Source organism: Trifolium pratense, linkage group LG2, assembly GCF_020283565.1.
Source record: "Trifolium pratense cultivar HEN17-A07 linkage group LG2, ARS_RC_1.1, whole genome shotgun sequence".
Taxonomy (NCBI): domain Eukaryota; kingdom Viridiplantae; phylum Streptophyta; class Magnoliopsida; order Fabales; family Fabaceae; genus Trifolium; species Trifolium pratense.
The window spans coordinates 37,835,045-37,859,689 of NC_060060.1; the positions used below are offsets into that span (position 1 = coordinate 37,835,045).

The window sequence follows — 24,645 nt, forward strand, 5'->3', positions numbered from 1 at the left end:
AGTTTGCATGTCGTTTTATCATTTTCATAATTTTCTCTTTTATCAGAAAACATGTTAGCTCATCAATCTCTCACATAAGAGCTTATATATTGCTATGGTGTAAATTCTTTTTGTGTTGAGTTATCATTACTCTACTGCAAATCAAATCTCTTGAAAAAATTTAAAATTTAAATAAAGAAATTTAAAGAGAAAGCAAAATACTTTGAGACTGAGAGGTAGTAGACTTATAATTTGGTATGAGGAAGAAAAAAACGGCTGAAATCAAAATCAAAATAAAAACATGTTTTAGTTTTCGTATATACAGCACCGTATAATAATAATGAAATAACGTAAGTATACGGTATACCTACCGTAGTTGTCCCTTTATTACCTCATTCTCATTTTTCTTTTTTCAAAAAACACTTTTGAAACAAAAGAGAGAGAAAAACCAGACACAACAACACAACACAACACAACTATTTCGCTACCTTTGATACCTTTTGTTTTCATCTTCTTCAATCTTCTTCTTCTTATTCATCTTTTATCGTTTTCTTCAGCTTCTAATTTTAGACTCTTTCATCTCAAAATTCTCTTTCAAACTTCAAAACTAAACGTTCTATGCTATCCGATCTGACTCACTGAGTTCCCTTTTCACGCATAACTCGGATGAGTTAGTCCTTAAAGATCGCTCCGCATTAATCGCCATGGTAAATTCCTTCTTTCTGTTACGTTTTTTTATTCCTTCATTTTCATTTGACTTTCTTAGCTGCTTCGTTGAATCTATTGGACTTCGATTTTATTTTTTTTATTTTTTATTTTTTGGAATTCTTGGGGGATATATTGTGTTTATAGTATATAGTTTTGAGTTAGAAATTTTGATGATTTTTAATTTTTTAGAATTGAAAGATATAATAGTTGATCCGTGCATTACTAATGAAGTTTGGTGAATTAATATGAATTGGTGATAGATAAAATTGGGGTTGATTTTGGATTGCGAGTATACAAAATTTGATTTTTGATGGTTTAGAAGCTGGAAAATATTACTTGATGACTTTAAAAATTGAGTCTTGTTGCACCATAAGTCATTAGTGGGAAGCTGAAAATTAAGAAAAATAAAAGTATACATCATTTGGAGTATATTTCCCTAGTAGTTTATGTTTGTTTGGATATTTTTAAATGTTTGGTTAAAAGGGGAGCAAGTTGCTATAGTTTCCTCTCAACCTCGCAAATGTCTTCGGGCTTCGGCCCTCATTATTATATATAAAAAACAAATATTTGTGCTATTTTTCTATGAGATCAATCTTGTGAATGTGGAAGAAGAGAGAGAAAAACAAAATTAATGAGAATAGAAAAAGTGTAAGAGGAAAAAAGTGAAAATTCCTTTGCAACTAAACAATAGTTCTAAAGTTACAAATTGCTTTTTGTAGTATTATCTTTGATTCAAATATTAATTATCATGGCATTTGCATGAGAAGAAAGAAGGGCCGGTATGTTTTCGTCGAAAACATTTTGAACTATATAATAAAAGGAAGGATTCCATTTCTGCAAATGCCGCGTTTTTCTTTTCCTTTCTAATAAATAAACTTAGCAATCGTGATTTAGTATCACGGGAAGAATGATGGTATTCAAACTAAAACGAGCATTGAAATACTACAGGTTCTGTATAGATTTGCATGATATTGGGGTGTTTCAAACTATAAAAGTTGTAATATCGGTAAAATGTAGTTAGCTCAGATTTATTTCTTTTGCTCTTGACAGTCAATGCTAGGTCAAAGTGCATGGTTCCCAGCTACATGACATGGCTATGACAATAACTTTGGTGAATGCCAACTTTGTTGCTTGTCTTTTTGCATATGATTATTGACAAAATCAAAAGAAAATGATATTAAGACTTGTATGTTTTGATCCTATACTTGCAACACATTCTACGACGTTTAATGTTTTGATCATCAACATATATATAATGACAAAGCGAAACCACATATGTGATTGCAATTTGTGCATATTATTTCCAAAGTTTTGTAATCACTTACCGTAATCATTTGTCATTATTTATCTATGGATGTAACATATTTTACTTTATAGTGTTTTCCATTGATTTAAATATTTGGTTGGTTGTGTTCTTTACCATCAAGTATTATTCTCTGTTAAATAAAAATGAAGTGCATGTGGTGTGCATACTTCTGTGGACTAAATCTTTAGGGGCCGTTTTGCATCCAGGAGCATATTTGTTAGCATTCATTTGCTATTTTCCTCATTAACAACTTGATTATATTACATATATGGCTTTATTAGCTATATTTACTTACTGTAGAAAACTACTTTATCGTTGATTTTGTGCATGTCTTTTTGGAACATTACCGTCAATGAGAAATTATACAAGTTTTAGCAGATGATATATTTTGTTAAATACCTATCAATAGACTGTTTATTTTCAAAGTTAATGCATTGCTTGTGATTGATTTTGTGGAATATCAGCTGTGTTTCTCTGAACTAACATGTTTCCTTTGAATGTTCAATATATTTGATTTTGCAGTCTGCACCAGTGAACATTATTGTTGGTTCTCATGTCTGGGTTGAAGATCCAGGACTAGCATGGATTGGTGGAGAAGTTACTAAAATCAATGGTGAAGAAGTCCATGTTCGCATCGGAGATGGGAAAACAGTGAGTCGAACTGTCTGTACTGTGTGTGAGAAATTGTTTGCATAGATTCTTTGTTTTGTTTTTGGGTTACTGCAACTGTTTTCTAGTACTTGGAATCACTTTTAGGAATTACAAAATAATTTTCTTATACAACGAAGTCTTATTAAGTTGTGCCGGTTATGCATATTTAATTAATATCCTTAGATACAGACTTTCCAGCTTTGACCAGTAGTTGAACAAGAGTGACTGGAGCTTATGATAATTTTTAACACTCGAGGAATGTGGTTGCAGGTTGTCAAAAGTATCTCAAAGGTTTTTCCCAAGGATAATGAAGCCCCACCTGGAGGTGTAGATGACATGACAAAACTGTCATACTTGCATGAGCCAGGAGTGCTGAACAACTTGGCAACTCGATATGAACTTAATGAAATCTATGTAAGACTCTAAAATATCTATTATTACCTTTAATAGTAAGATTGTTTGAGTATGAGTAGAACTTGGGAATACTACAATCACACCACTCGATCATCATTGCAGACATATACTGGAAATATCCTGATTGCGATAAACCCATTTCAAAGGTTACCACATTTATATGATACTCACATGATGCAACAATACAAAGGAGCTGCATTTGGAGAATTGAGTCCCCATGTTTTTGCAGTTGCAGATGTTGCATACAGGTGATAGATGTTAATATAATTTTATTTTCGTATGTTCTTTATGTGTAAGTTTGTTTATGACCATATGTATGTTTTTATTTTAGGGCAATGATCAATGAGGGAAAAAGCAACTCAATCCTGGTTAGTGGTGAGAGTGGGGCTGGTAAGACAGAAACAACAAAAATGCTTATGCGATATCTTGCATATCTTGGGGGCCGATCTGGAGTAGAAGGGCGAACAGTTGAACAACAAGTTTTAGAAGTATGATGTAGCAGCCTTTTTTGTTTTGTTTTGTTTTGTATGCACCATCTTTTTATTATCCAATGCATACTACTTTATCACTTTTAGTTCCTGTATAGTATTATTTAATTTTATTTCAGATTTTGTTAGATATGTAGGATGTTAAAAGAAGTGCTAGCTGTTTTCTCATTTTTGCTTCTGTATTAATTACTTTGCAGTCTAATCCAGTTCTTGAAGCATTTGGAAATGCCAAAACAGTGAGAAACAATAATTCAAGGTGAGTGCTGAAAACTGCATGGAATATCAAGTAAAATGAACATTGTCATAGAATGGCCGGGCATAGTGATTGTTTGTGATTACTTCATTGATGAATTGAGATAGACCAGTTAGGCATTGCCTAAAACCTATGAACTCTTAGAATTGGGGGTTCTGTATGCCAGCAAATGTGTTGCTCTAATCACTACACAATAAAAAAAGTTGTTTTCTTGTTCAAATTTGATATAAAATTTATATCTCACGTTCCTCCTGATTTTGAGATGCAGTCGTTTTGGTAAATTTGTTGAGATACAATTTGACAACAAGGGAAGGATTTCTGGGGCAGCTATACGAACTTATCTACTTGAGAGGTCCCGTGTTTGTCAAGTTTCAGATCCTGAAAGAAATTACCACTGTTTTTACCTTCTTTGTGCTGCACCAGCTGAGGTAAAAGTATTCTTTCGTTATAGTGAAATCCTCCTGTATCTTTGACACAAAGATCGGGTTCTATATTATTATTTCATATTTGTTGATTAGAACTTTTTATTCTGTAGGAAAGAGAAAAGTTTAAGCTGGGAAATCCTAGCTCCTTCCATTACCTAAACCAATCCAACTGCTATCAGCTGGATGGAGTGGATGATGCTGAAGAATATCTTGCAACTCGAAGGGCAATGGATATTGTTGGAATCAGTGAGGAGGAACAGGTTGCTCTTCCGGAATCCTTCTTTAAAAAAATCCGATTTTTTCTAATGTTGCTTTAATGATATTGACCTATATTTCAGGAGGCTATTTTTAGGGTCGTAGCAGCAGTTTTGCACCTTGGAAATGTTGAATTTGCAAAAGGAGAGGAGATTGATTCTTCTGTCCTTAAGGATGAGAAGTCTAGGTTCCATCTTAATACGACTGCTGAGCTTCTCAAGTATGACCAACATAATCCTTCTATGCATTTCATATGCATCACTGCATTATGATTTTGTTGATATTCTGTATATTTTACCATGGAATTATTGTAGGTGTGATGCTAAGAGCTTGGAAGATGCACTGATCCAGCGTGTGATGGTAACACCTGAGGAGGTTATTACAAGAACACTTGATCCTATTGCAGCTCTCGGTAGCAGGGATGCACTAGCTAAAACTATGTATTCTCGTTTATTTGACTGGTAATAAACCTTAACCACTGCTTTTATGTATAATATTGCAAGTAATGTTATAGATCTTTCTTGCAACAATGTGTTCAAAGAAAGAAAAAACTATTAAAATATCCATCGGATGATATAGAGTAACAAACTGGAATTACTGTCATTATCAGTAGTCTCTAGGAACAAGAAGTTATGTGATTGGACCATAATTTATTGGTTTCAGGCTAGTGGAGAAGATCAACAATTCAATTGGGCAAGATCCAAATTCAAAATCTATCATTGGAGTTCTTGATATCTATGGGTTTGAAAGTTTTAAGTTTAACAGGTAAGCTAATGATGTCATCTATCTAGCATTTATGGTTTAGTACTTCATTTAGCCTTATATCTGATAACTTTCATTTTCTTAGTTTTGAGCAGTTCTGTATTAATTTTACAAATGAGAAACTGCAGCAACATTTTAATCAGGTATGGTAGTTTCTTGTAAACTTTATGATTTTATATTCTATAATATTTTCTCCCAGATGATTGATTTTTTTTTCTTACTGTATTTTGCAGCATGTCTTTAAAATGGAACAAGAAGAATACACCAAAGAAGAAATTGATTGGAGTTACATAGAGTTTGTTGACAACCAAGATGTTTTGGATCTAATTGAGAAGGTATTTCACTGTTGCTTGTTGTATACCTCACGAGTCATGACCAACTACAAGTATAAAATGTGTGTTTTTAAAAAAAATGTATAGCCTATCAAATCAAATGTTATTGACGACGGGAAATACTTGCTTTAGTTATATAAACACTTCCTCTATATACAACACAATAAATTCAGGTATTGATGATTTTAATATTCATTCTTTTGCAGAAACCTGGAGGAATAATTTCACTTCTTGATGAAGCCTGGTATGCATTTGCCAGTGATTCATTGTTAATCTAGTATTGCTTTCAAGTTTGATAGAAGCTAGATGCATTGTCTTTTCTGACACTACTTTCTTTTACTATCTTAGTTTTATGATTGTATGCTATTCACAGTTTTTTGAAAGTAGGATATATGCAAGACTTAATATCAGGCATTGCTTGAATATGTAGTCCTGCTTTGGACTCACGTTAGCCTTTTTTTGTGAAACAGTATGTTTCCTAAGTCTACACATGAAACATTTGCTCAGAAGTTGTACCAGACATTCAAAAACAACAAGCGCTTTATCAAACCGAAACTTTCTCGAACTAATTTCACGATATCTCATTACGCCGGGGAGGTATCTTTGCTCTTTTTTATTGCACGTTTCCTTTCATGAACTTTTATTTTATTTATTAAACTGTTGTTTGCCTTCTCTTTGACTATTTCTGTTTTATCTAGGTGACATATCAAGCTGATATGTTTCTGGACAAAAACAAGGATTATGTGGTGGCAGAACATCAGGATCTGTTGATTGCCTCAAAATGCTCCTTTGTGGCAGGTCTATTCCCCCCCTCCCCAGAAGAGTCTTCAAAATCATCAAAATTCTCTTCAATAGGATCTCGCTTTAAGGTATTAATTTATACCACTCCTTGTCTGAGCTCTATTATACTTCATTAACATACAGTCTTTCTGACATTCCTAGTCCTTACCTCAAGTTCGTGGGGGGTTTTGTTTATATGTTTTACAAGTAGTAAATGACACGTTTCTGAAAAATGCAGTTACAACTTCAGTCTTTGATGGAGACCCTAAGTTCAACAGAACCTCACTATATTAGATGTGTGAAGCCAAATAATGTTCTCAAGCCTGCAATTTTCGAAAATGTCAATATTATTCAACAATTGCGCTGTGGTGTGAGTATCTATCACTCTTTCTTTGTCTTCATTAGCTTTACATACTTGAGCATGGAGTAGAAATATCCTTGGCTTGTTTTTACACTTGTTAATTGTTTGTCTTGTTATTTACTTTAGGGTGTTCTAGAGGCAATTAGAATCAGCTGTGCTGGATATCCTACAAGACGGACCTTTTACGAATTTCTCAACCGATTTGGTGTGCTTGCCCCTGAAGTTCTGGATGGAAGGTAAAGCTCATCTGCTTGTTTAGCTGTTTTTATATTTGAATAGGAAAATGACTTTATAGTTTTTCATGCAAACTTATGCCTCATATTCTCTGTTTCCTAGATCAGTTATTATTTTATCAATGGATTATTGGCTTCTTTTGCTTGCAGGTTGTGCCAGTTTACTTGTTAATCGTTTTTTCTTGTTCCTTTTCAGCTACGATGACAAGGTTGCATGCCAAATGATCCTGGGTAAAATGGGCATGAAAGGTTATCAGGTGATTCAGTTCTCCTTATAACTTCGCTATGCTGGTGATTTGTGCATGGGAGGGTCAATTTTATAAAAGAGGATCAGCAAACCATGTTCAATTATTTTTTGAATAAATGGCTCCCAGCACATCTATACCAATCTTTTAATTGTTCGTTAGAGAAAACCCACTTGGGGTTGGTCGAGTGGTGTTGGCTTGGGCCCTTGGAGTATGCTCCTCTCAAGGTCTCAGGTTCGATTCCCACTGGTGCCAATTTCGGTGGGCCAAGTCCATACAGAGCAAAAAAACTCTGGCTTTAAATGGGGCCCCCGCAAGTGGGCGGTAGGATTGGCCCCCTTGGATTAGTCGGTCCTAAGGCCGGATACCAAGTTTTCAAAAAAAAATTGTTCGTTAGAGAAATGCTAGTAACACGTTTCTCACATACTATTATTGGGGGAATGTTGCGTGGTTCCCATTATATAACTTGGGTCCAGCATCTATTTGGTGTATGGCCCATATAAAATTAACTTTAACAATAAAGAGTACATTTGAAAGAGTGTATTCCTAGTATTCTTTATCTTCTTATAACACATACAAGACATTCGCTGCTTCCAAGCAGATCTGCAGCCATAATAATCTAACCAATTTGGAAAGACCATGGTATGATGTTGAAGCTTTAGGAATATTTACATGACTGATGAGGCTCATGGAGCTTTTGGAGGAACCTTATGCTATTTAATGTACTATCCCAGTGAACAAGTTTATAAATAGACATATTAGCTTATATACTCATATCTGCTTGTTTGAATTTTGAATCACTGCCATAATTTCTATAGGACTTATAGTGACTCCTGAACTTCTGAATTGAAAATTTGCTTTATTTTTTATTTCATGACTATTACCATTTTCATCTAGTATTTTGGTAAACAATGAAGTCATAAAAGATTTTTTATGGTTTACCAGATAGGCAAAACAAAGGTTTTCCTAAGAGCAGGCCAAATGGCTGAGCTGGATGCAAGAAGATCTGAGGTCCTTGGAAATGCAGCTAGAATCATCCAGAGGCAAACACGTACCCATATTGCACGAAAGGAATTCATTGAATTGCGTCGAGCTGCAATTAGTTTGCAATCTAATTTGCGAGGTACCCCTGGTCTTCTTTTTTCGTGCATGCTTTTGTTGCTACCTTGTTTAGTGGTTTGTGATGTTAACTGCATGTCTAAATTATTAACTTAATCTTTATAAAAATATATGTTTTTTGTTCAACTTTGTTCAGTAAAATTTCAATTATACCAAGTTAACTTGTCATATGGACAAACAGGTAGTGTTGTGTATTATTTAAATCCGTCTACCGGCTAGGTTCAATTTTCTTTCTAGACTGGCTATCACTTATCAGTACTTATAAAGTATAAATAGCTGTAGCTACCGACTACAAAACACAGATTGATAAATGACAGGACATGGATTTATTAATTTTTAAAATATTATAGTACAGTACACGACATGCATATAAGATATATTTCAACCTATAATATTAGTATAAAATAAAACAAAAATCTTAAAAATCAAAAGTTAATGTTTATAGAAATGAGCATGAGTTCTTTGGTCTTTATAAAATGCTATAGTTTATTTTATTATTATGGTATTCTCATTTCTATTGGCATACAAGTTCAAAAAATAACAGTAGGAAAAATTGTAAAATACGGCAATGAATTATTATGGTATTCTCATTTCACAAAGTTGGACATTAACATGTGCTGCACATGGGTACAAATTTTGCTTACAGCGTCCGTTCTTTTTTTGTCCTAATGTCTGGTAATATTCTCTAAAATTGTTCCTCCATAGACAGAAGGACTTCAACCATCACCATACAAAAGCGGAAATGAGATTGAGTGTTAGTAGAAAGACCCTTAGAGTCTACGAAACCTAAATCCACCAAATAAGAAAGTTATTCGCATATTCCCTTATGTGAAATTTTTTGGAGCTAAAGGGAAATGTGAACATAAAAATGAAGTTTTTTTCCTTTGCTTATTAAGCCTATGGCATCTTTATCCCCAGTTGTTTTGGTGTTTTAGTTCGTAGCATTTCTTTTTTGGATAACAAGAGGGCTAAGCCCAAGTTCGTAGCATTTTAGAATCCACACAGCACTACATTAGTTGATATTTTCTCATGTAATAGGTTTCCTTCTCATGGTTTGGTCTGTATAAACTAGTTTCCTTAATGTGATGCTTTTCAATAACAAACAGGAATATTGGCCCGGAAGCTTTATGAGCAGTTGCGACGTGAAGCAGCAGCTCTGAAAATACAAAAGAACTTCAAAGGACACATTGACAGAAAATCTTACTTAAAAGCACGATCATCTGCAATCATATTGCAGACAGGTTTAAGGTCTATGAAGGCTCGTGATGAATTTAGATTTAGAAAGCAAACAAAGGCTGCAATTAAAATTCAGGTGCTCTTGTTGATCTTCATGGTTAGACTGTTAAGTTGTAAAGAGGAAATCATGCAATATTTTCTTACCTGCTATAATGTACTTTCTATTGTCTCTTCAGGCTCATTTTCGTCGGAAAATTGCATATTCATATTATAAAAGATTGCAAAAGGCTGTGGTTGTTACTCAGTGTGGTTGGAGGAGCAGGGTTGCCAGAAAAGAACTTAGAATGCTTAAAATGGTTCGGATGATATTTTGTTTCATGGTGTTTGTGTAATAAGTGCACTACGTCTTGTTTTATTTGCTAATGGAGTGATATTCTGTTTCATTGCATCCAGGCTGCAAGAGATACAGGGGCTCTTAAAGAAGCAAAAGACAAACTAGAAAAGCGTGTTGAAGAACTTACATGGCGTTTGCAAATTGAGAAGCGTTTGAGAGTAAACTTCATTATCAAATATTAAAATATATATTACCATTTTAATGGCCGACATAATTTGGCAACTTTTAATAGCATAAACTTATATGATTTTAACTTATTGCAGACTGATTTGGAAGAGGAAAAGGCACAAGAGGCTGCCAAGTTACATGATGCTTTACATGCAATGCAAATACAAGTTGCAGAAGCAAATGCTAGGGTCATCAAAGAGCGTGAGGCAGCACAGAAAGCCATTGAAGAAGCACCTCCAGTTATTAAAGAGACTCCTGTTATAATTGAAGATACTGAAAAGATTAATTCTCTATTGGCTGAAGTCAATAGTTTGAAGGTATAGTTAATCTCTAATAATTTATAGCATTGTCCAATGAGTAAATCATCCGAAGAGTGCTAGTACCTTTTATTTTTGTTTCTTAACCTTTAACTTTGACTAAGACTGTTGAAAAAAATAGTGTGTTTGTGTCATTTAAGCTGACTTTGAGGGGAAGGGAGTGCAGTTTTCCCTTATTTTTACATGATTAAATGCTGATAGCACATCCTGCAACAAAGTGGGATATCCACATTTGCTTTAACTTACAATCATTGATAGTTGGATGAGTATTGATATTACTTATCACTCAATTACTTTCTGTACGTAGAAAGGAGAGTCTAAGAAAAGAAACTACCATTAATTGTTGAGTGTGCTACTATAGCAACATAGTACTTATTGAGTCCCATTGTTTAATACCTGATACAGGAGTCACTGTTATTAGAAAGAGAGGCTAAAGAAGAGGCCAAAAAAGCTCAGGCTGAGTCTGAAGCTAGAAATAAGGAGCTGGTTAAAAAAGTTGAGGATTCTGACCGCAAAGCGGATCAACTGCAAGAATTGGTTCAGAGGTTAGTAATGTTTTTATGAGTTAAAAGATCTCTATGACTATATAGTTAATGAGTAGTAGCTTCACAGATATGATCTGAAACATTAATTATGTTGTTTCAATTCTACCCCAAATTATATTGTGTGCACAACTTGCATGTCATTACACTTCACTATGCATTTATGACAATGACTAATACAGTAATACTCAATGCTTGTTCGTTAGTACTATTTTTTAAATTTGTTACACTCATTATTTTCTTAATCTCTGTATACAAACCTTAAACCACACATAACAAAGGGTGTACCGTATTTTTCCTTTCAACCATTTGTCCGCTCATGTAATTTAGTGTGCCTTTGGATGAGTAATGTAGTTTTTGCGTTTCTCCTCTCCCTGTTAATAACCATCTATACCTTTGTTAATATAAATGCAATTACATTTTTAAAATAATTCTATACAATGCAGATTGGAGGAGAAAATTTCCAATGCAGAGTCAGAAAATCAAGTTCTTCGCCAGCAAGCATTGGTTGCATCACCAACTGGAAAAGCTCTTACTGCAAGACCTAGGACGGTAATTCTTCAGGTAAGAAAACATGCAATAGGTCATTTGCTCAAAACTATGGTATATGAAGAATGACTCACAATGAGATTTTGTGCATGATACGCAGAGGACACCAGAAAATGGGAATACTCTAAATGGTGAAGCAAAAACTGGATTGGTAAGAGGATACTTATTTTTTATGAATATATATCAACTACTCATTTTGGTATCGAGACATTTTGTTTAAGGTGTTAAATTCTTACCTTCTTGATGTATATCTTTAGGATATGACTCTTGCACTATCCAATGTACGTGAGCCTGAATCTGAAGGAAAACCACAGAAATCTCTCAATGATAAACAACAGGTGAGTGGCTACATTGATGTACTTAACAATATGAATCTGTGATACATGCTTTAAATTGCATTTTCAATCAAATATATTTTCCTTCGTTTTCTTGTCATTCCTATTTAAAATTTTTACTTTGTGTTTCAGGAAAACCAGGATTTGTTGATCAAGTGCATATCACAAGATTTGGGATTTTCTGGTGGCAAACCTGTTGCTGCATGTGTCATATATAAATGCCTTCTACACTGGAGGTCATTTGAAGTTGAAAGAACAACCGTCTTTGATCGTATCATTCAAACAATAGCTTCAGCTGTTGAGGTAACTTAACACTCTTGGATTACTTGTATATTAGTATCCACGATGCCGTGCTTTTGCAATTGATCAATTTCTGAAATCCCCAAAATATGTTACTAACATTGTTCTGCACCATTGAAGGCCCAGGATAATACTGATGTATTAGCCTACTGGTTATCTAATACATCTACTTTATTGATGCTTCTCCAACGCACCCTTAAAGCAAGTGGAGCTGCTAACTTAACACCACAACGCCGAAGAACAGCCTCATCTTCTTTGTTTGGAAGAATGTCTCAAGTAAGAAGCAACTGCTTATTCTTTCTGAATATATTGTATCACTTTATGTAGGTTTCATTTATATTCTTGCAGTTTGATACTGATTGCCTTTTGTGATTTTAGGGGCTAAGGGCATCTCCTCAAAGTGCTGGATTGCCATTTATAAACGGTCGAGGTCTTAGTAGACTTGATGGTTTACGACAAGTAGAAGCAAAATATCCAGCACTTCTGTTTAAGCAACAGCTTACTGCCTTCCTTGAGAAATTATATGGAATGATACGAGACAACCTGAAAAAGGAGATATCCCCATTACTTGGACTGTGTATACAGGTAAAAAAGTCTCTTCCATTTTTTTGGGGAAATGGCAATCAAATTTCTGAGAAATTCTCATTGGTTAAGGGCTTTAGGAATGAATCAATCATACATGGAGTTTAATGAATGTCATCTTCGTTTATGTTACTTGTAGAAGAATCATAACCATTAACCAATATTTCTGCAAATTAAACAAAATATAAATTGTTTATAGATACCATCAAACACGCAGGGCATACATAAAAAAGGCACAATATGCCTTTAGTGGCTGATTTATAACCAGAAAAATAAAACTTTTCCTTTACATGATAAATCAGAAAGCAATTCATAGAAAGGATAAGCTTTCGTCTTCTAATTGCACCTTGACTATCTTCTGCTCTTGTGTTAATTTTTAATTTTACAAGTAATCTCTAAGTCACTAGTAGGTACTAGTGCATATTCTTTCACTTCTTTTCTATATGCAGCAGCGACGAGCATTAGGCTACCCAGTAATTGATGAGTTTAACTCTCTGGTTGTAAACATTTGCTCATTTTATCTTTATGATAAAAACAACTGCAGGCTCCAAGGACCTCTCGTCAAGGTTTAGTAAAAGGGCGCTCACATGCTAACGCGGTTGCTCAGCAAGCTTTAATAGCTCACTGGCAAAGTATTGTGAAAAGCTTGAACAGCTATCTAAAGATAATGAAAGCAAACTATGTGAGTTTCCTTTTCAGTTTCTGCATTTCCATTGTATAAGTTTGATCCTAACCTGTTAGGAATCTGGTTTAACAGGCGCCTCCTTTCTTGGTTCGTAAAGTGTTCACTCAAATATTCTCATTCATTGATGTTCAATTATTCAACAGGTAATCCTTCCTCCCACATTGTATTGCGTGTCATATTGCAGAATGCAGACTTTTTTATGGATTTAATCCGGTCTTTACTTGCAGTCTCCTGCTGCGTCGTGAGTGTTGTTCATTCAGCAATGGGGAGTATGTGAAGACAGGTTTGGCTGAATTAGAACAGTGGTGCATCGAGGCGACAGAGGAGGTTAGCACCAAACAACTAATTCAGATTGTTTACTTTTCCATTTTATGATCTTCACCTCAATCTATTGTATACAGTACACCGGCTCAGCTTGGGAGGAACTGAAACATATCAGGCAGGCAGTTGGATTCCTGGTAACATTAAGTTTTCACAAATACTCGAATTCAATTCAATATTGGTATCTATTGCATAAGTGACCGACTCATTTGTCTGTTTCAGGTGATACATCAAAAACCCAAGAAGTCACTGAATGAAATAACTAAGGAGCTTTGTCCAGTGGGTGCTTTCTCTCTTTCTATTAACTATTCATGAGCTTAAAATGCGTTCTGATTCTATTACTAAGTATAATATTTTGGTGTTGCAGGGTCTCAGTATACAACAGTTATACAGGATAAGTACAATGTACTGGGATGACAAATACGGCACTCACAGCGTGTCTACAGACGTAAGTTAGCATTGCTAAGTTTTATGTTTATGACTTGTGTCATTAGTCTCTTTTTAATATTTCTACGGTTAAATCGCACATCTTTTGTACCATTCCCAAGCTGGGAACACCTGCGATGATGTGATAAATCTCAAAACAAATTGGCTGATAATTCTATGGACTATGTAGGTTACAACAACCATGAGAGCTATGGTTGCCGAAGACTCTTCTAATGCTGTCAGCACTTCTTTCCTATTAGATGATGACTCGAGGTATAGTATCACTTCAGGAAACAATTTCAATATTTCATTGCTTGCCTTTGACTTTGCTGTAGCATTTTTCTTTAACCTTTGGATATGGATGCAGCATTCCATTTTCGGTGGACGACATCTCCAAATCCATGCAAGAAGTAGAAGTTGCTGATGTGGATCCTCCTCCATTGATACGTGAGAACTCAGGGTTCGGGTTCTTACTAGCTCGTTCGGAGTAATACACAAACAATCGTCAATTATTGCCTCTATAATGCTCCATCTTACGGGTATCACCTAGGCACTGCACAGAGATGCAGATGCCAAACTGTGCATATAATTTTATTGTCCTCATGTGTATAGTATACTTTCACTAACTCAGGCTTCTAATATTGGTGAGTTGCCTGGGTTAATTCATTTTTCCCCTTCAAGTTTCATCAACACGAGGGGTTTTGTTAAGAAGTCATGTCGCAAGGCACGTGACAAATGACAATCATAGGTACAGCCATACAGGTTGGTGTCCAGTCATTGTTGTTGTCACACCTGCCCTAGGTTTTTGTCTTCTCATTTTGGTGGTTTGCAAGTCTTATACTTGGGTGCAATCAGTGACTCCGTGTATTTTATAGGGCATATTTATTTCATGTGGTTGCTATTTGTATTTGCTTGTGCAATTCTTTTATTAAACTTAAGTTAGTTTTTTTTTTTTTGAACGGCTGAGTTATAATGAGATGACTCAGTGCACTTGTACAGACGTGTGATCATTTATTTGAATTTCATTTATATTTTTTGAACTACTACATCAACAAATAGTATCATTTTGGAAGCTACTTGGTTTACAAGTGTTATACAAGGTTTTTGAATGCTTTTTGTTTGTAACTTTTAAAGTGTAAATTATACAGTCCATTGCGTAAAAGTAAGTTTGAAGCAAGATATTATATGCTTGCACCCTTTTAGTTTCCACTTTGAAATTTGACATATTTTTGTGGTCTCTGAAACTTGATTTGGTCCCCATAATGTCTGCCACACAGTTGAAATCTGAATGGATAACCAGAAGAATAAAAACGTGGTGCAAAAATAAAAAAGGTTTTCAAAGTATCTGTACCCATACTTATGCAAAGTTTTTAAATATTTTGGGGTGTATAAATGACATTTGGACCCACTTGATGTCATATTTTTACATTTATATTCCCAAAACTATATAATAATGGAGGAAATGAAAATAATTGGAAATAGAGAGGATCCTAACTCTGGTTCACAAGTCTGTGCAAGAGTTTGTGATATTACAAGATATGGATAGCACAATGATTAATTGAATCTATACCCATAAAATACAACATAAAAAGGTTATAAAGTTAAAAGTAAAATGATTTTTGTTCTTTTGTAGAATGAGTCATACTAAATCATGTGTATCATACAGAAATTTGATAGAACTAATAAATTTTAATCAAGGTAGTAAAAGAGTGTCAAGAACAAATTGTTATGATAACTTTTATCCTTCTACATTTGTTTAGCAAACAAAGGGAGCATTATTCTTCCTCTCCTTTTAACCAAACATCTAACTAAAATCTTCTATTTTCGTTTCCCTCCTATGTACATTAAAACCTCTTTCCTTTCTTTCCCTCCCTTAGTGAAAGAGAGGGAGGCACATATCTACAATAACTACACTTTGTACTACAAGTATCCAATTTAAGGAATGCTTGCATGAAAAAAGAACAGCAGAACTCCAACTAGAACAAAAGACATCAATATTACTAGTCGAGCAAGTCAGGAATCAGATGTCTCAAGAACAACATTGTTGAAGTCGCCGTCACTTGGCATTGGTGATTGATTGGTCCATTTGATCTTGTACATATTTTCTCTCTGATTTATTTTTCTCCTTAAGCATTGCTTGCCTAGGCATTACTTCCAACAGGAATCTTCCTCCGTTCCATACCGACGCAGAAACCTTAAGTATTTGGAAGAGGGCATGTAACTCATATGACTGGAATATAGGTACAGTCAGTGTCATGGTTGCAATTGTAAATATGCCTTGAAGAAAAATGAACATCAACATACGATTTTGATCTCCAAGCAACCCGCTTAAGCGCCACCATACATTGTTTGCTTTCTTAGCTTTTTTTGAGAGTTCTCTGTGAAAGATTGAAGTCAATAATAAGATAGAAAAGGGAAATGCATAAACTTTGAAGTTTTAACCCCTAATAAAAAGTACATTGACCTGAAAAAATAGGTAGGGAAGTGTGTGCGTGCGCTCATTGATTACCTGTAGGAAGTCATGACTTCAGGATCTCTTAAGAGCGTCTGTCGGAGTAAGACATTGACGATGAGGAAGTATAGAATCTGCCATAGAGTGTAAGCTACTAAGGGTACTAGAAACAACCATGTCCAGAGATAAGATTTATCTTCAACATAAGGCCATGTAGCTCTTTGAAGAGATCCCTCTGGATACATAGATTCAAAGGTAGTAGGGTTCCACCACCGAATGGTAAAGAAAACAATTCCTGGAAATATGCAAATTAAAAGAAGTCTATACTCTCTTAAAAGATATTCTCTTGCTGGAACAAAAGAAGAAACTGTAAAAAGGAAGGTTTATTTACCAGGTAAAAGATGGACAAGAACACTGAGAATTTTATCAAAAGAACTGAAAACCAAGCTACAGCGCCATACAATCAAAGCCCAAGCTAATGGCCCCTGCATAATAAAGACCACAAATGAATAATTCTTTTTCCAAAGGAATCAAATTACTTACTAGGGATAAAGTTCTTATATATTACCTCAGCAAAAGAAAAGCAAACCATGAAAAGCCTTTCGTTCTGAGGATAGAAAAGAAGATCAACCACGAAAATTGCGTTTGCATAATAGCAAAAATCCTGAAACATGAGCAACAATTAGAAGCATTTAAAAGAGTATAGTAATAGTAACACCATTTCTTGAAAAGTGTTAGTAGAATTATATAATTACCAGTAAGTAGTAATGCCATTTCTTGAACTTATAGTAAATCCAACGAAGCGGAACAAAGAATATATAGAACAAACAATATACACATGGAATGTCTTGAGGTCCTGAATCATATCAATTCATTCAAACATTAGAAAGAAAGAAACTATGAATTAATTGATTAAAAGAAAAACATTGATTCATAGACAGTAATTAACACTTACTTGCACCTAAAAGGAAGCAGAAGGCACCATAACCAAGAACTCCAACAAGATGAGTGAACTGAAACATACAAGAATTAATAATGAATAGAAGAATCTTGCATAGTAATTAATAAACCAAGAATTGAAATGGAAAAATGAAAAAGAAACCTTGTTGATGAAGTTTTCATATTCTTCTGCATGTTTAGCAAACTTAATGGCATGTTTAGAAATAAACTCCTTCATCTGCTTATGCTGCATTATCATCATACATTACTTTGTTGCTTGAAATGAAAATATGAAAAAGAAAGTTTGATACTATTAATTACCTTGGATTCCTCTCTCTGCTTGATGTTACTTGGTGGTGATTGAGCATTGCTGAACACTGCTTCATTCTTTCTTATAATTATTGCTACAGGTTTCTTTCCAGTCATTGCAAAAATACAAATGTGTTATCACTTATCAGTCTTATGGAAGCATCAAGCTATTTTTTTTGTTTGTTTTTGCATTGGAACTTTTTGGTTCATAATTAGTAGGAGGAGGAATATCTTTTATACTCAACTTATATCCCATCATATGTTTCTAACTACTTTTCCTCAATTAGTTTCTTTTTAACTAATTTTTTTCTTTAATTAGTTTTTCTTAATTCTTCCTTTTATACCTAAGCAAGGACTACCTTAAAAGTAATTAATTTAGGAGTCTAATTACAAATTACTATTTCATCCGTTATTAAGTGACAATGACACATATGCTTCTTCTTTTTTTTGTTGACTAAAGTGAGTACATTTATTTCATATAGATAAAGTGACACATAGTACATTTATTTCCATGTGAGCTTATCTCAGTTGATAGGAACATCGCACTATATGTGCAGGAGTACGGGTTCAAACCCGACACACTCCACTTATTCATCTTTAAGGTGAATTTTTTAGCCACTAGGCTACCTGAAAAAAAAAAACTAATATATTTAAAAAGTTTCCTCTGTTACCTAATCACACTGGAAATAATGGAAAGAGAAAATGAAAAATGAGAAGATAAAGTAATAATTAGAGGAAAAATAATGAGTGTGATGATATCTTTTAAAAAAGTTTGTTGTATAATTTTTAGTAACAAATAATTGATGAATAATGTATTATTTTTTCTGTCAAAAAAACATATTAGGAGTATTTTTTAGTCTAGTCTAGAGCATAAAAATCAAAAAAATAATAGTACTTGTGAATAATTGGAGTTGATTGAAGGCCTAATTTGTGTTTTGTGTAAGTTTGAAGTATAACTATATGGCAGAGACATGATGAGATGGTGTGAAAATGTGTGGGCCAATTTTGAATGTGGAAGTGCTATTGATGAGATAAGGGTTTTTTTTTTTTTTTTTTGATCAATGATATAGGGGTTAAACAACTCTAAAAACTGAAATTCTTAATTAATGCTAAGAGGCATGAATAAGGATAAGGAATCTTCATGGAAGTATATATACCTGAACCTGAGTCTTTAAGGATAAGGAGTATATCTTTTTTTTGCACCAAAGAATAAGTAATATTTTTCATATGATAATTGAGAAACACCAAGGAACAGAACTAGAAGATTCCACCGATAGCATTTTATGGTTGACCAAACTTGAAAATAAAGGTGAAATGGACATGCAAGATGCAACAAAATATGTACTATAAAAGAATAATAAATAAATAAAATGTTAACTATATTTTTATTCCTATAAAATTATTAACTTTTTTTTTCTTGTACCCATACAAAATATTTACTTCTTAGTAAAAAAAAAGTTTCACTTTTAAGTTTTTGAAAGACTTTTTTAAGAATGTTTAAAATATTATACTACTTTTTGCACAAAATTTTTTAGCATATTTTTAGCATAAAATCAATCAAATAATTTTTTTAAGTAAATTGCTATTTTGGATCATGAAATTTTTAAATTGTGACAAATTGGAACCCAAAACAAAATATACAAAAAAGACAAATTGCTCTCCCAATACTCTCTCCATCAAGTAGCTTTATTAAAGGTGTACTACAAATGTGTCAAGTTAAATAACATTGTATGAAACTTGCTTCATGTAGCATGTTCAAGCTAATGTCAAGTCAAGTCACACAAAATCCTAAAATTTAAGTTTTTAACAAGTATGAAACCGGTATTTAGTTTCAACATGACAATACACATCATCATTAATAAAGCTAATTGACAGAGGAAACATTTTGACCGATGTTAACCAATTTGATAGCATTCAATAAAATTGAGATTAATAAAGCTAATGTATATGTTAACTTAACAACAAAGACTAAAATGTATACATGATGATTTACGAGACTAAAAAATGATTTTTTTTTTTATTGAGATGGTGAAAAACAAAATTTATTAATTTTGTAACATATTTGATCTTATCTAATCAGAGGGGTTATAAACAGTGAAATGTCGCATCAGTATAGTGGTTGTGATGAGCAGGTGTACTTGCAAGACACTTCGATGTTCAAGTAAGTAGTCGCGTAAAGTGGAAAATTTGAGAGTCAGGGAATAGAATTCTCGAGCTTTTTGCATGAATGGGATATATAATCTCCAACGCGGAGTCACGACCTTCAATATGAGGGCGAATGTGGCGGTATCGAGATTTATGATTATTGGAATAGCGATATAAATACCATGATTGACATTAAAAATCAATCATTTTAATGTTAGTCGTTATAAGAGTGTGGACTTATGTGACGTTTGGTAGAGGCCGTGACTTTGAACCAACATGCTACTGAGTTTCTTAACCAGCAGCACCAATTTGGGCTTAGGCCCGATCAAAAATTATTCACCCTTAAAAACAATAATAATTTAAAAAAAATGGTAGATAAAAAGGTGTTCCGTGAGTTTAGCTCAATTGATAGAACATATATACGGTGAATCAGAGTTCGAACTCCGGTCATCCCATTTATCCACCTTAGTGTGAAATAAAAGTGAAAACAAAAATATTACCAAAAAAACAAGTGAAAACAAAAATAGTGGCCGTTACAAAGAATTTCAAATGTGAGAGATTGGAGAAACGAATAGCCGAAAACATATTATTTTAATTAATTAATATTAACGAAATTCTTTTGTTCTGAATTTCTCTCTCGTTCGTTGTTGTTTATCATCATTTCAATTTCGAATCTTCGCTCATTCATGTTTTCCAACGCCACACGGTAATTCATCATCTCCTTCTTCCTTTCTCATCAATCATGTATCGTTTGTTTATGTTTTGATTTTTGTGTTCTGTTGTTTTGTTTTATTTGAATTTGAATCGTCAAAAATAGAAGATAATGTTACCGAAAATTGAAGGTGGTGGTGAAGAATTGTTAAAAGATGTTCAAACTGTAACAAAAACCCTTTCTAAGAATTCATCAAAACACAATGATCCAAAACCAAAACCTGATAAAGAAGATAATAATTTCAAAAAGGATAAGAAATCATCCATATGGAATTGGAAGCTATTAAGAGCACTTTCTCTTACTAAGAGTAAGAAATTTAATTGTTGTTTTTCTCTTCAAGTTCATTTCATTGAAGGGTTACCTTTGAGTTTCAATGATAAAACCCTTTGTGTTCATTGGAAGAGACGCGATCAACATTTCGTTACCCCTCCGGCCAAAGTAGTTCAAGGTTTTGCTAAGTTTCAAGATATTTTGAGCTGTACTTGTTCTATTGTTGGAAGTAAAGGTGGATCACACAATTCTGCTAAGTATGAAGCTAAGCATTTTTCGCTCTATGCTTCTGTGCTTGGTGTTCCTGAACTTGATTTAGGGAATCATCGTTTAGATATAACACGCTTGCTTCCACTTTCGTTGGAAGATCTCGAAGAGGAGAAGAACTCGGGGAAATGGAGTACAAGTTATAGATTATCAGGAAAGGCTAAAGGTGCTGTGATGAATGTGAGTTTTGGTTATATGGTGGTTGGTGATAACAATACTTGTGCTCCTAATGTATTGTCTTCGAGGCAAAATTGTATGGCTTTGAGTAAAACAGATGTGTATCCATGTCAGTATTTGTCTCAGGTTATAGATGAGGTGAAGGATCTTCATGAAGTATTGACATCAACAAATTCAGCAAGGGCCGGTTCAACAGATGTCATCTTGGATAAGAAATTTGATGATGAAAACACATGTAGTCCTCTGCACGAGAAACCTGAACTTGTACTAAAAGAGAATGTTGAGCCGATCAAATTAAATGTGTTTCAAGAAAACTTGGAGACAGGTGAGACAGTTGAGCCAGATGATATTTTTACACCCGAGTCTGTAAAAGAGAATTATAATGAATGTGATGGATTTTCTGTTGTTGATCAGGGTGTTGAGTTTTCATCAAATGAACATATTAAACTTGAGGAATCCATTGTAGAAGCTATTGTTGATAGTTCTAAGGAAAGCACTGTGGTACATGAATTTTCTAACAAAAAGGGTGAGTTATACACAAAAGAACTTCTCCTACAAGAAATAGAATCAGCTTTAAATTGTATCTTGGAGTTAGAGAAAGTGGCAGCAGAATCTCCTAATATTATGGAAGTTACATCTGAAAGTAAGTTCAGAAAGTCACACAGCTTGGAATCTTTGGATGATGTTACCGAATCAGTTGCTGGTGAATTTTTGAGTATGCTAGGTGTAGATGATAGTCCAACAGGCTTTAGTTCCGAAAGTGAGCCCGAGTCTCCGAGAGAGCGCCTTTTAAGACAGTTTGAGAAGGAAATTGGCTCCGAGGGCTTCTCTTTTTTTGATGATGATGGTGGTGATGACGATGATGGTGGTGGTGGTGATGATGAAGATGATCGTGGCTATGATGCATCTTTTGGATCTGAGCAGTGGAAGTTCTCTACAGGTATTAAGCCACCACCCATGCAGGAAGGGCTTGAAATTGAGGATGTGAAGAGAAAACTAAAGGGCGACATGCTAGAAGACATGGAAACAGAAGCCTTAATGCGGGAATGGGGTTTGAATGAGGAAGCATTTCAGCATTCTCCACCAAAAGGCTTTGCTGGTTTTGGAAGTCCAATACATCAACTACGTGAAGAGCCTCCTAGATTACCTCCTCTAGCAGAAGGGTTTGGTCCTTTCCTCCAAACAAAAGATGGGGGATTCCTACGGTCTATGAATCCCTCACTTTTTATGAATGCTAACAGTGGGGGGGACTTAATCATGCAGATTTCCAACCCTGTTGTTATGCCTACAGAAATGGGTTCAGGGATAATGGAGACTTTGCAGTATTTGGCATCAATCGGAATTGAAAAGCTTTCGTTGCAGGCAAACAAGTTTATGCCTCTCGAAGATATCACAGGGAAGACGATGCAACAAATATCATGGGAAGCTATGTCAAGCTTAGAGGGAAAAGACAGGTTTGTCTATCGTTTTTTATTAGTAAACTTGGAATTAGATTACGAATAGTTATATTCCTTTTAAATGTTTCACCGACTGATTATCAAATTTTCACGATTTTTTGTAGGCAATGTCATTTGCAGGATGATTATGTGCAAAGGGACTTGAAAGGGTCGTCATCTGGACTAAAGTCTGATGAGTTCATTTCAAGTTCAATTTGCAACCACAGAGATTCAGGTTTTTTTTCATTGGAAGATCTCGCTCCTTTGGCTATGGATAAAATGGAAGCACTTTCAATGGAGGGTTTAAAAATACAATCTGAGATGTCGGAAGAGGATGCGCCATCAAACATAATTGCACAATCCTTTGGAGATCTTCCTTGTATCCAAGCCAAGTGGGTTAACATTGGAGGTTCTCTTGGTTTGGATGGAGCCGCTGCTGTGCGGTTGTTGAATATTAAAGACACTGACGACGAAGTTGATGGGATAATGGGATTATCGTTAACGCTTGATGAATGGATGAGACTGGATTCATGTGAGATTGATGATATAGATAATATCAGTGAGCATACTCGCAAACTTCTTGCTGCACATCATGCCAAAACTTTTGACGTAATCCGTGAGAGTTCAAAGGAAAGGAAGAAACAAGGCAAAGGTCATGGAAGGAAATGCGGTTTGTTAGGAAACAATTTCACAGTAGCACTAATGGTGCAACTTCGTGATCCTCTGAGAAATTATGAGCCTGTTGGAACACCAATGCTAGGTCTTATACAAGTTGAGAGAGTGCTTGTCCCACCAAAGCAAAAGATTTACTTGAATGTGTGTCAAGTTGGGAACAATAGTGATGAGGATGATGATGAGTCTGAAATAAGAGCAAAGGTAGAGATGAAGGACACGAAAGAGGAGAGTAGTACTAAAGAAAGTGGCATTGATCAGTTCAGAATTACAGAAGTTCATGTTTCAGGTCTTAAGATTCAGTCACAAAAAAAGAAGCTTTGGGGTACATCAAATCAGCAACAATCTGGTTCCCGCTGGTTGATTGCTAATGGAATGGGCAAGAGTAATAAGAATCAATTTACAAAGTCTAAGGCTGCGCCTAAAGTTGGTGGTGATCAGGTCACCGCCACAAAGGTGCAACCTGGGGACACGTTGTGGAGCATATCATCTCGTATTTTTGGAGCACTGAATACACACATAAGAAATCCCAATATCATTATACCAAATGAATCTATATAAGAATAGGTTGACTAGTGAATGTATATTCTTTCTTTTCTTTTTTATTATAAATAAAAGGGACTATTCTTATGAAAGGTAGCATTTGAAGAAGTTGCTTGATTTAGCTATCTGTTTCAGAACTCGAATTGACTCGGATCCTATGTGAAAAAAACGTGATGAAGTTATATATACAAACTGGATGGATTCAACGGTAGGCATATTTTCTAACGTAGGCACATGTTTCCGACTTGGTTCATATATAAGACTTGATGTGTTAGATGCAAGTTGATCATAAGTTGAGTAAATGCAATGTTGTATTAGGTCTGGGGAAGACAACGTAATTGATCATAAGTGAAAATGAATATTATAATCTATCTATAATTAGATAAATTGGTTGGATTCAACTGTATGCACATTTTCTTACCAGGCAGTGTTTCTTGCCCTTCTTCAGCGAGTTTATTTTTATTGAAATGGTCAATGCCTACCCACAAATTTAAACTTGTATTGTATGAACCTACTACACAAGTTAACACAATCTTAACTCTAACTCAGATACATCAATGACAGCAGTTCAAGTCCTCGACTGCAAAATATCATGCATCAAATCCGGCATTCAAATT

The 24,645-nt window shown here is 34.5% G+C and overlaps 3 protein-coding genes across 4 annotated transcripts; 2 read left to right on the plus strand and 1 right to left on the minus strand.

Annotated features, from left to right (window-relative positions):
* Positions 1-326: 326 nt before the first annotated feature.
* LOC123906280 (myosin-17) lies at positions 327-15,152 on the plus strand. The gene is made up of 39 exons (XM_045956156.1): positions 327-686; positions 2,516-2,644; positions 2,915-3,058; positions 3,161-3,306; positions 3,390-3,546; positions 3,744-3,802; positions 4,068-4,227; positions 4,335-4,484; positions 4,563-4,699; positions 4,794-4,940; positions 5,143-5,244; positions 5,327-5,384; positions 5,475-5,576; positions 5,780-5,817; positions 6,044-6,170; positions 6,272-6,442; positions 6,592-6,723; positions 6,841-6,950; positions 7,144-7,204; positions 8,138-8,315; positions 9,418-9,623; positions 9,724-9,843; positions 9,941-10,039; positions 10,145-10,366; positions 10,772-10,911; positions 11,355-11,472; positions 11,558-11,608; positions 11,715-11,795; positions 11,925-12,095; positions 12,213-12,368; positions 12,471-12,677; positions 13,219-13,356; positions 13,432-13,502; positions 13,587-13,686; positions 13,761-13,817; positions 13,903-13,959; positions 14,048-14,128; positions 14,297-14,379; positions 14,474-15,152. Exons 1-39 carry the CDS (start codon positions 684-686, stop codon positions 14,595-14,597), a joined length of 4,593 nt encoding a protein of 1,530 aa, XP_045812112.1. The 5' UTR covers positions 327-683; the 3' UTR covers positions 14,598-15,152.
* A 680-nt stretch (positions 15,153-15,832) lies between these two features.
* On the minus strand, positions 15,833-17,963 carry LOC123906282 (glycerophosphocholine acyltransferase 1-like). 2 transcript variants are annotated; one of them, XM_045956159.1, is made up of 9 exons: positions 17,819-17,963; positions 17,661-17,744; positions 17,514-17,571; positions 17,314-17,414; positions 17,127-17,222; positions 16,950-17,043; positions 16,616-16,853; positions 16,411-16,484; positions 16,251-16,336 (listed from the first exon to the last, which is right to left on the minus strand). In XM_045956159.1, the coding sequence occupies exons 1-9, from the start codon at positions 17,921-17,923 to the stop codon at positions 16,329-16,331; spliced, it is 858 nt and encodes a 285-aa protein (XP_045812115.1). In that variant the 5' UTR covers positions 17,924-17,963; the 3' UTR covers positions 16,251-16,328. The 2 variants fall into 2 exon arrangements, with proteins under 2 accessions (XP_045812114.1, XP_045812115.1); XM_045956158.1 differs by having other exon boundaries at positions 15,833-16,484.
* Positions 17,964-20,528: 2,565 nt separating this feature from the next.
* Positions 20,529-24,645, plus strand: LOC123906281 (protein PLASTID MOVEMENT IMPAIRED 1-RELATED 1-like). Its single transcript, XM_045956157.1, has 3 exons — positions 20,529-20,657; positions 20,769-22,831; positions 22,939-24,645. The coding sequence occupies exons 2-3, from the start codon at positions 20,775-20,777 to the stop codon at positions 24,044-24,046; spliced, it is 3,165 nt and encodes a 1,054-aa protein (XP_045812113.1). The 5' UTR covers positions 20,529-20,657; positions 20,769-20,774; the 3' UTR covers positions 24,047-24,645.

What these genes read in the sequence shown, in the direction of transcription:
- LOC123906280 (XM_045956156.1), top strand. An exon ending in TTTTGGATCTAATTGAGAAG is followed by an intron (nt 5,577 to 5,779) that starts GTATTTCACTGT and finishes ATTCTTTTGCAG; the next exon opens with AAACCTGGAGGAATAATTTC. An exon ending in GCATCGAGGCGACAGAGGAG is followed by an intron (nt 13,687 to 13,760) that starts GTTAGCACCAAA and finishes TATTGTATACAG; the next exon opens with TACACCGGCTCAGCTTGGGA.
- LOC123906281 (XM_045956157.1), top strand. Translation starts at nt 20,775, where the DNA reads ATGTTACCGAAAATTGAAGGTGGTGGTGAAGAATTGTTAAAAGATGTT. An exon ending in AGCTTAGAGGGAAAAGACAG is followed by an intron (nt 22,832 to 22,938) that starts GTTTGTCTATCG and finishes GATTTTTTGTAG; the next exon opens with GCAATGTCATTTGCAGGATG.
- LOC123906282 (XM_045956158.1), bottom strand. Translation starts at nt 17,923, where the DNA reads ATGACTGGAAAGAAACCTGTAGCAATAATTATAAGAAAGAATGAAGCA. An exon ending in AGCAGAGAGAGGAATCCAAG is followed by an intron (nt 17,745 to 17,818) that starts GTAATTAATAGT and finishes ATGATAATGCAG; the next exon opens with CATAAGCAGATGAAGGAGTT. An exon ending in AATGGCATTACTACTTACTG is followed by an intron (nt 17,223 to 17,313) that starts GTAATTATATAA and finishes CTCATGTTTCAG; the next exon opens with GATTTTTGCTATTATGCAAA.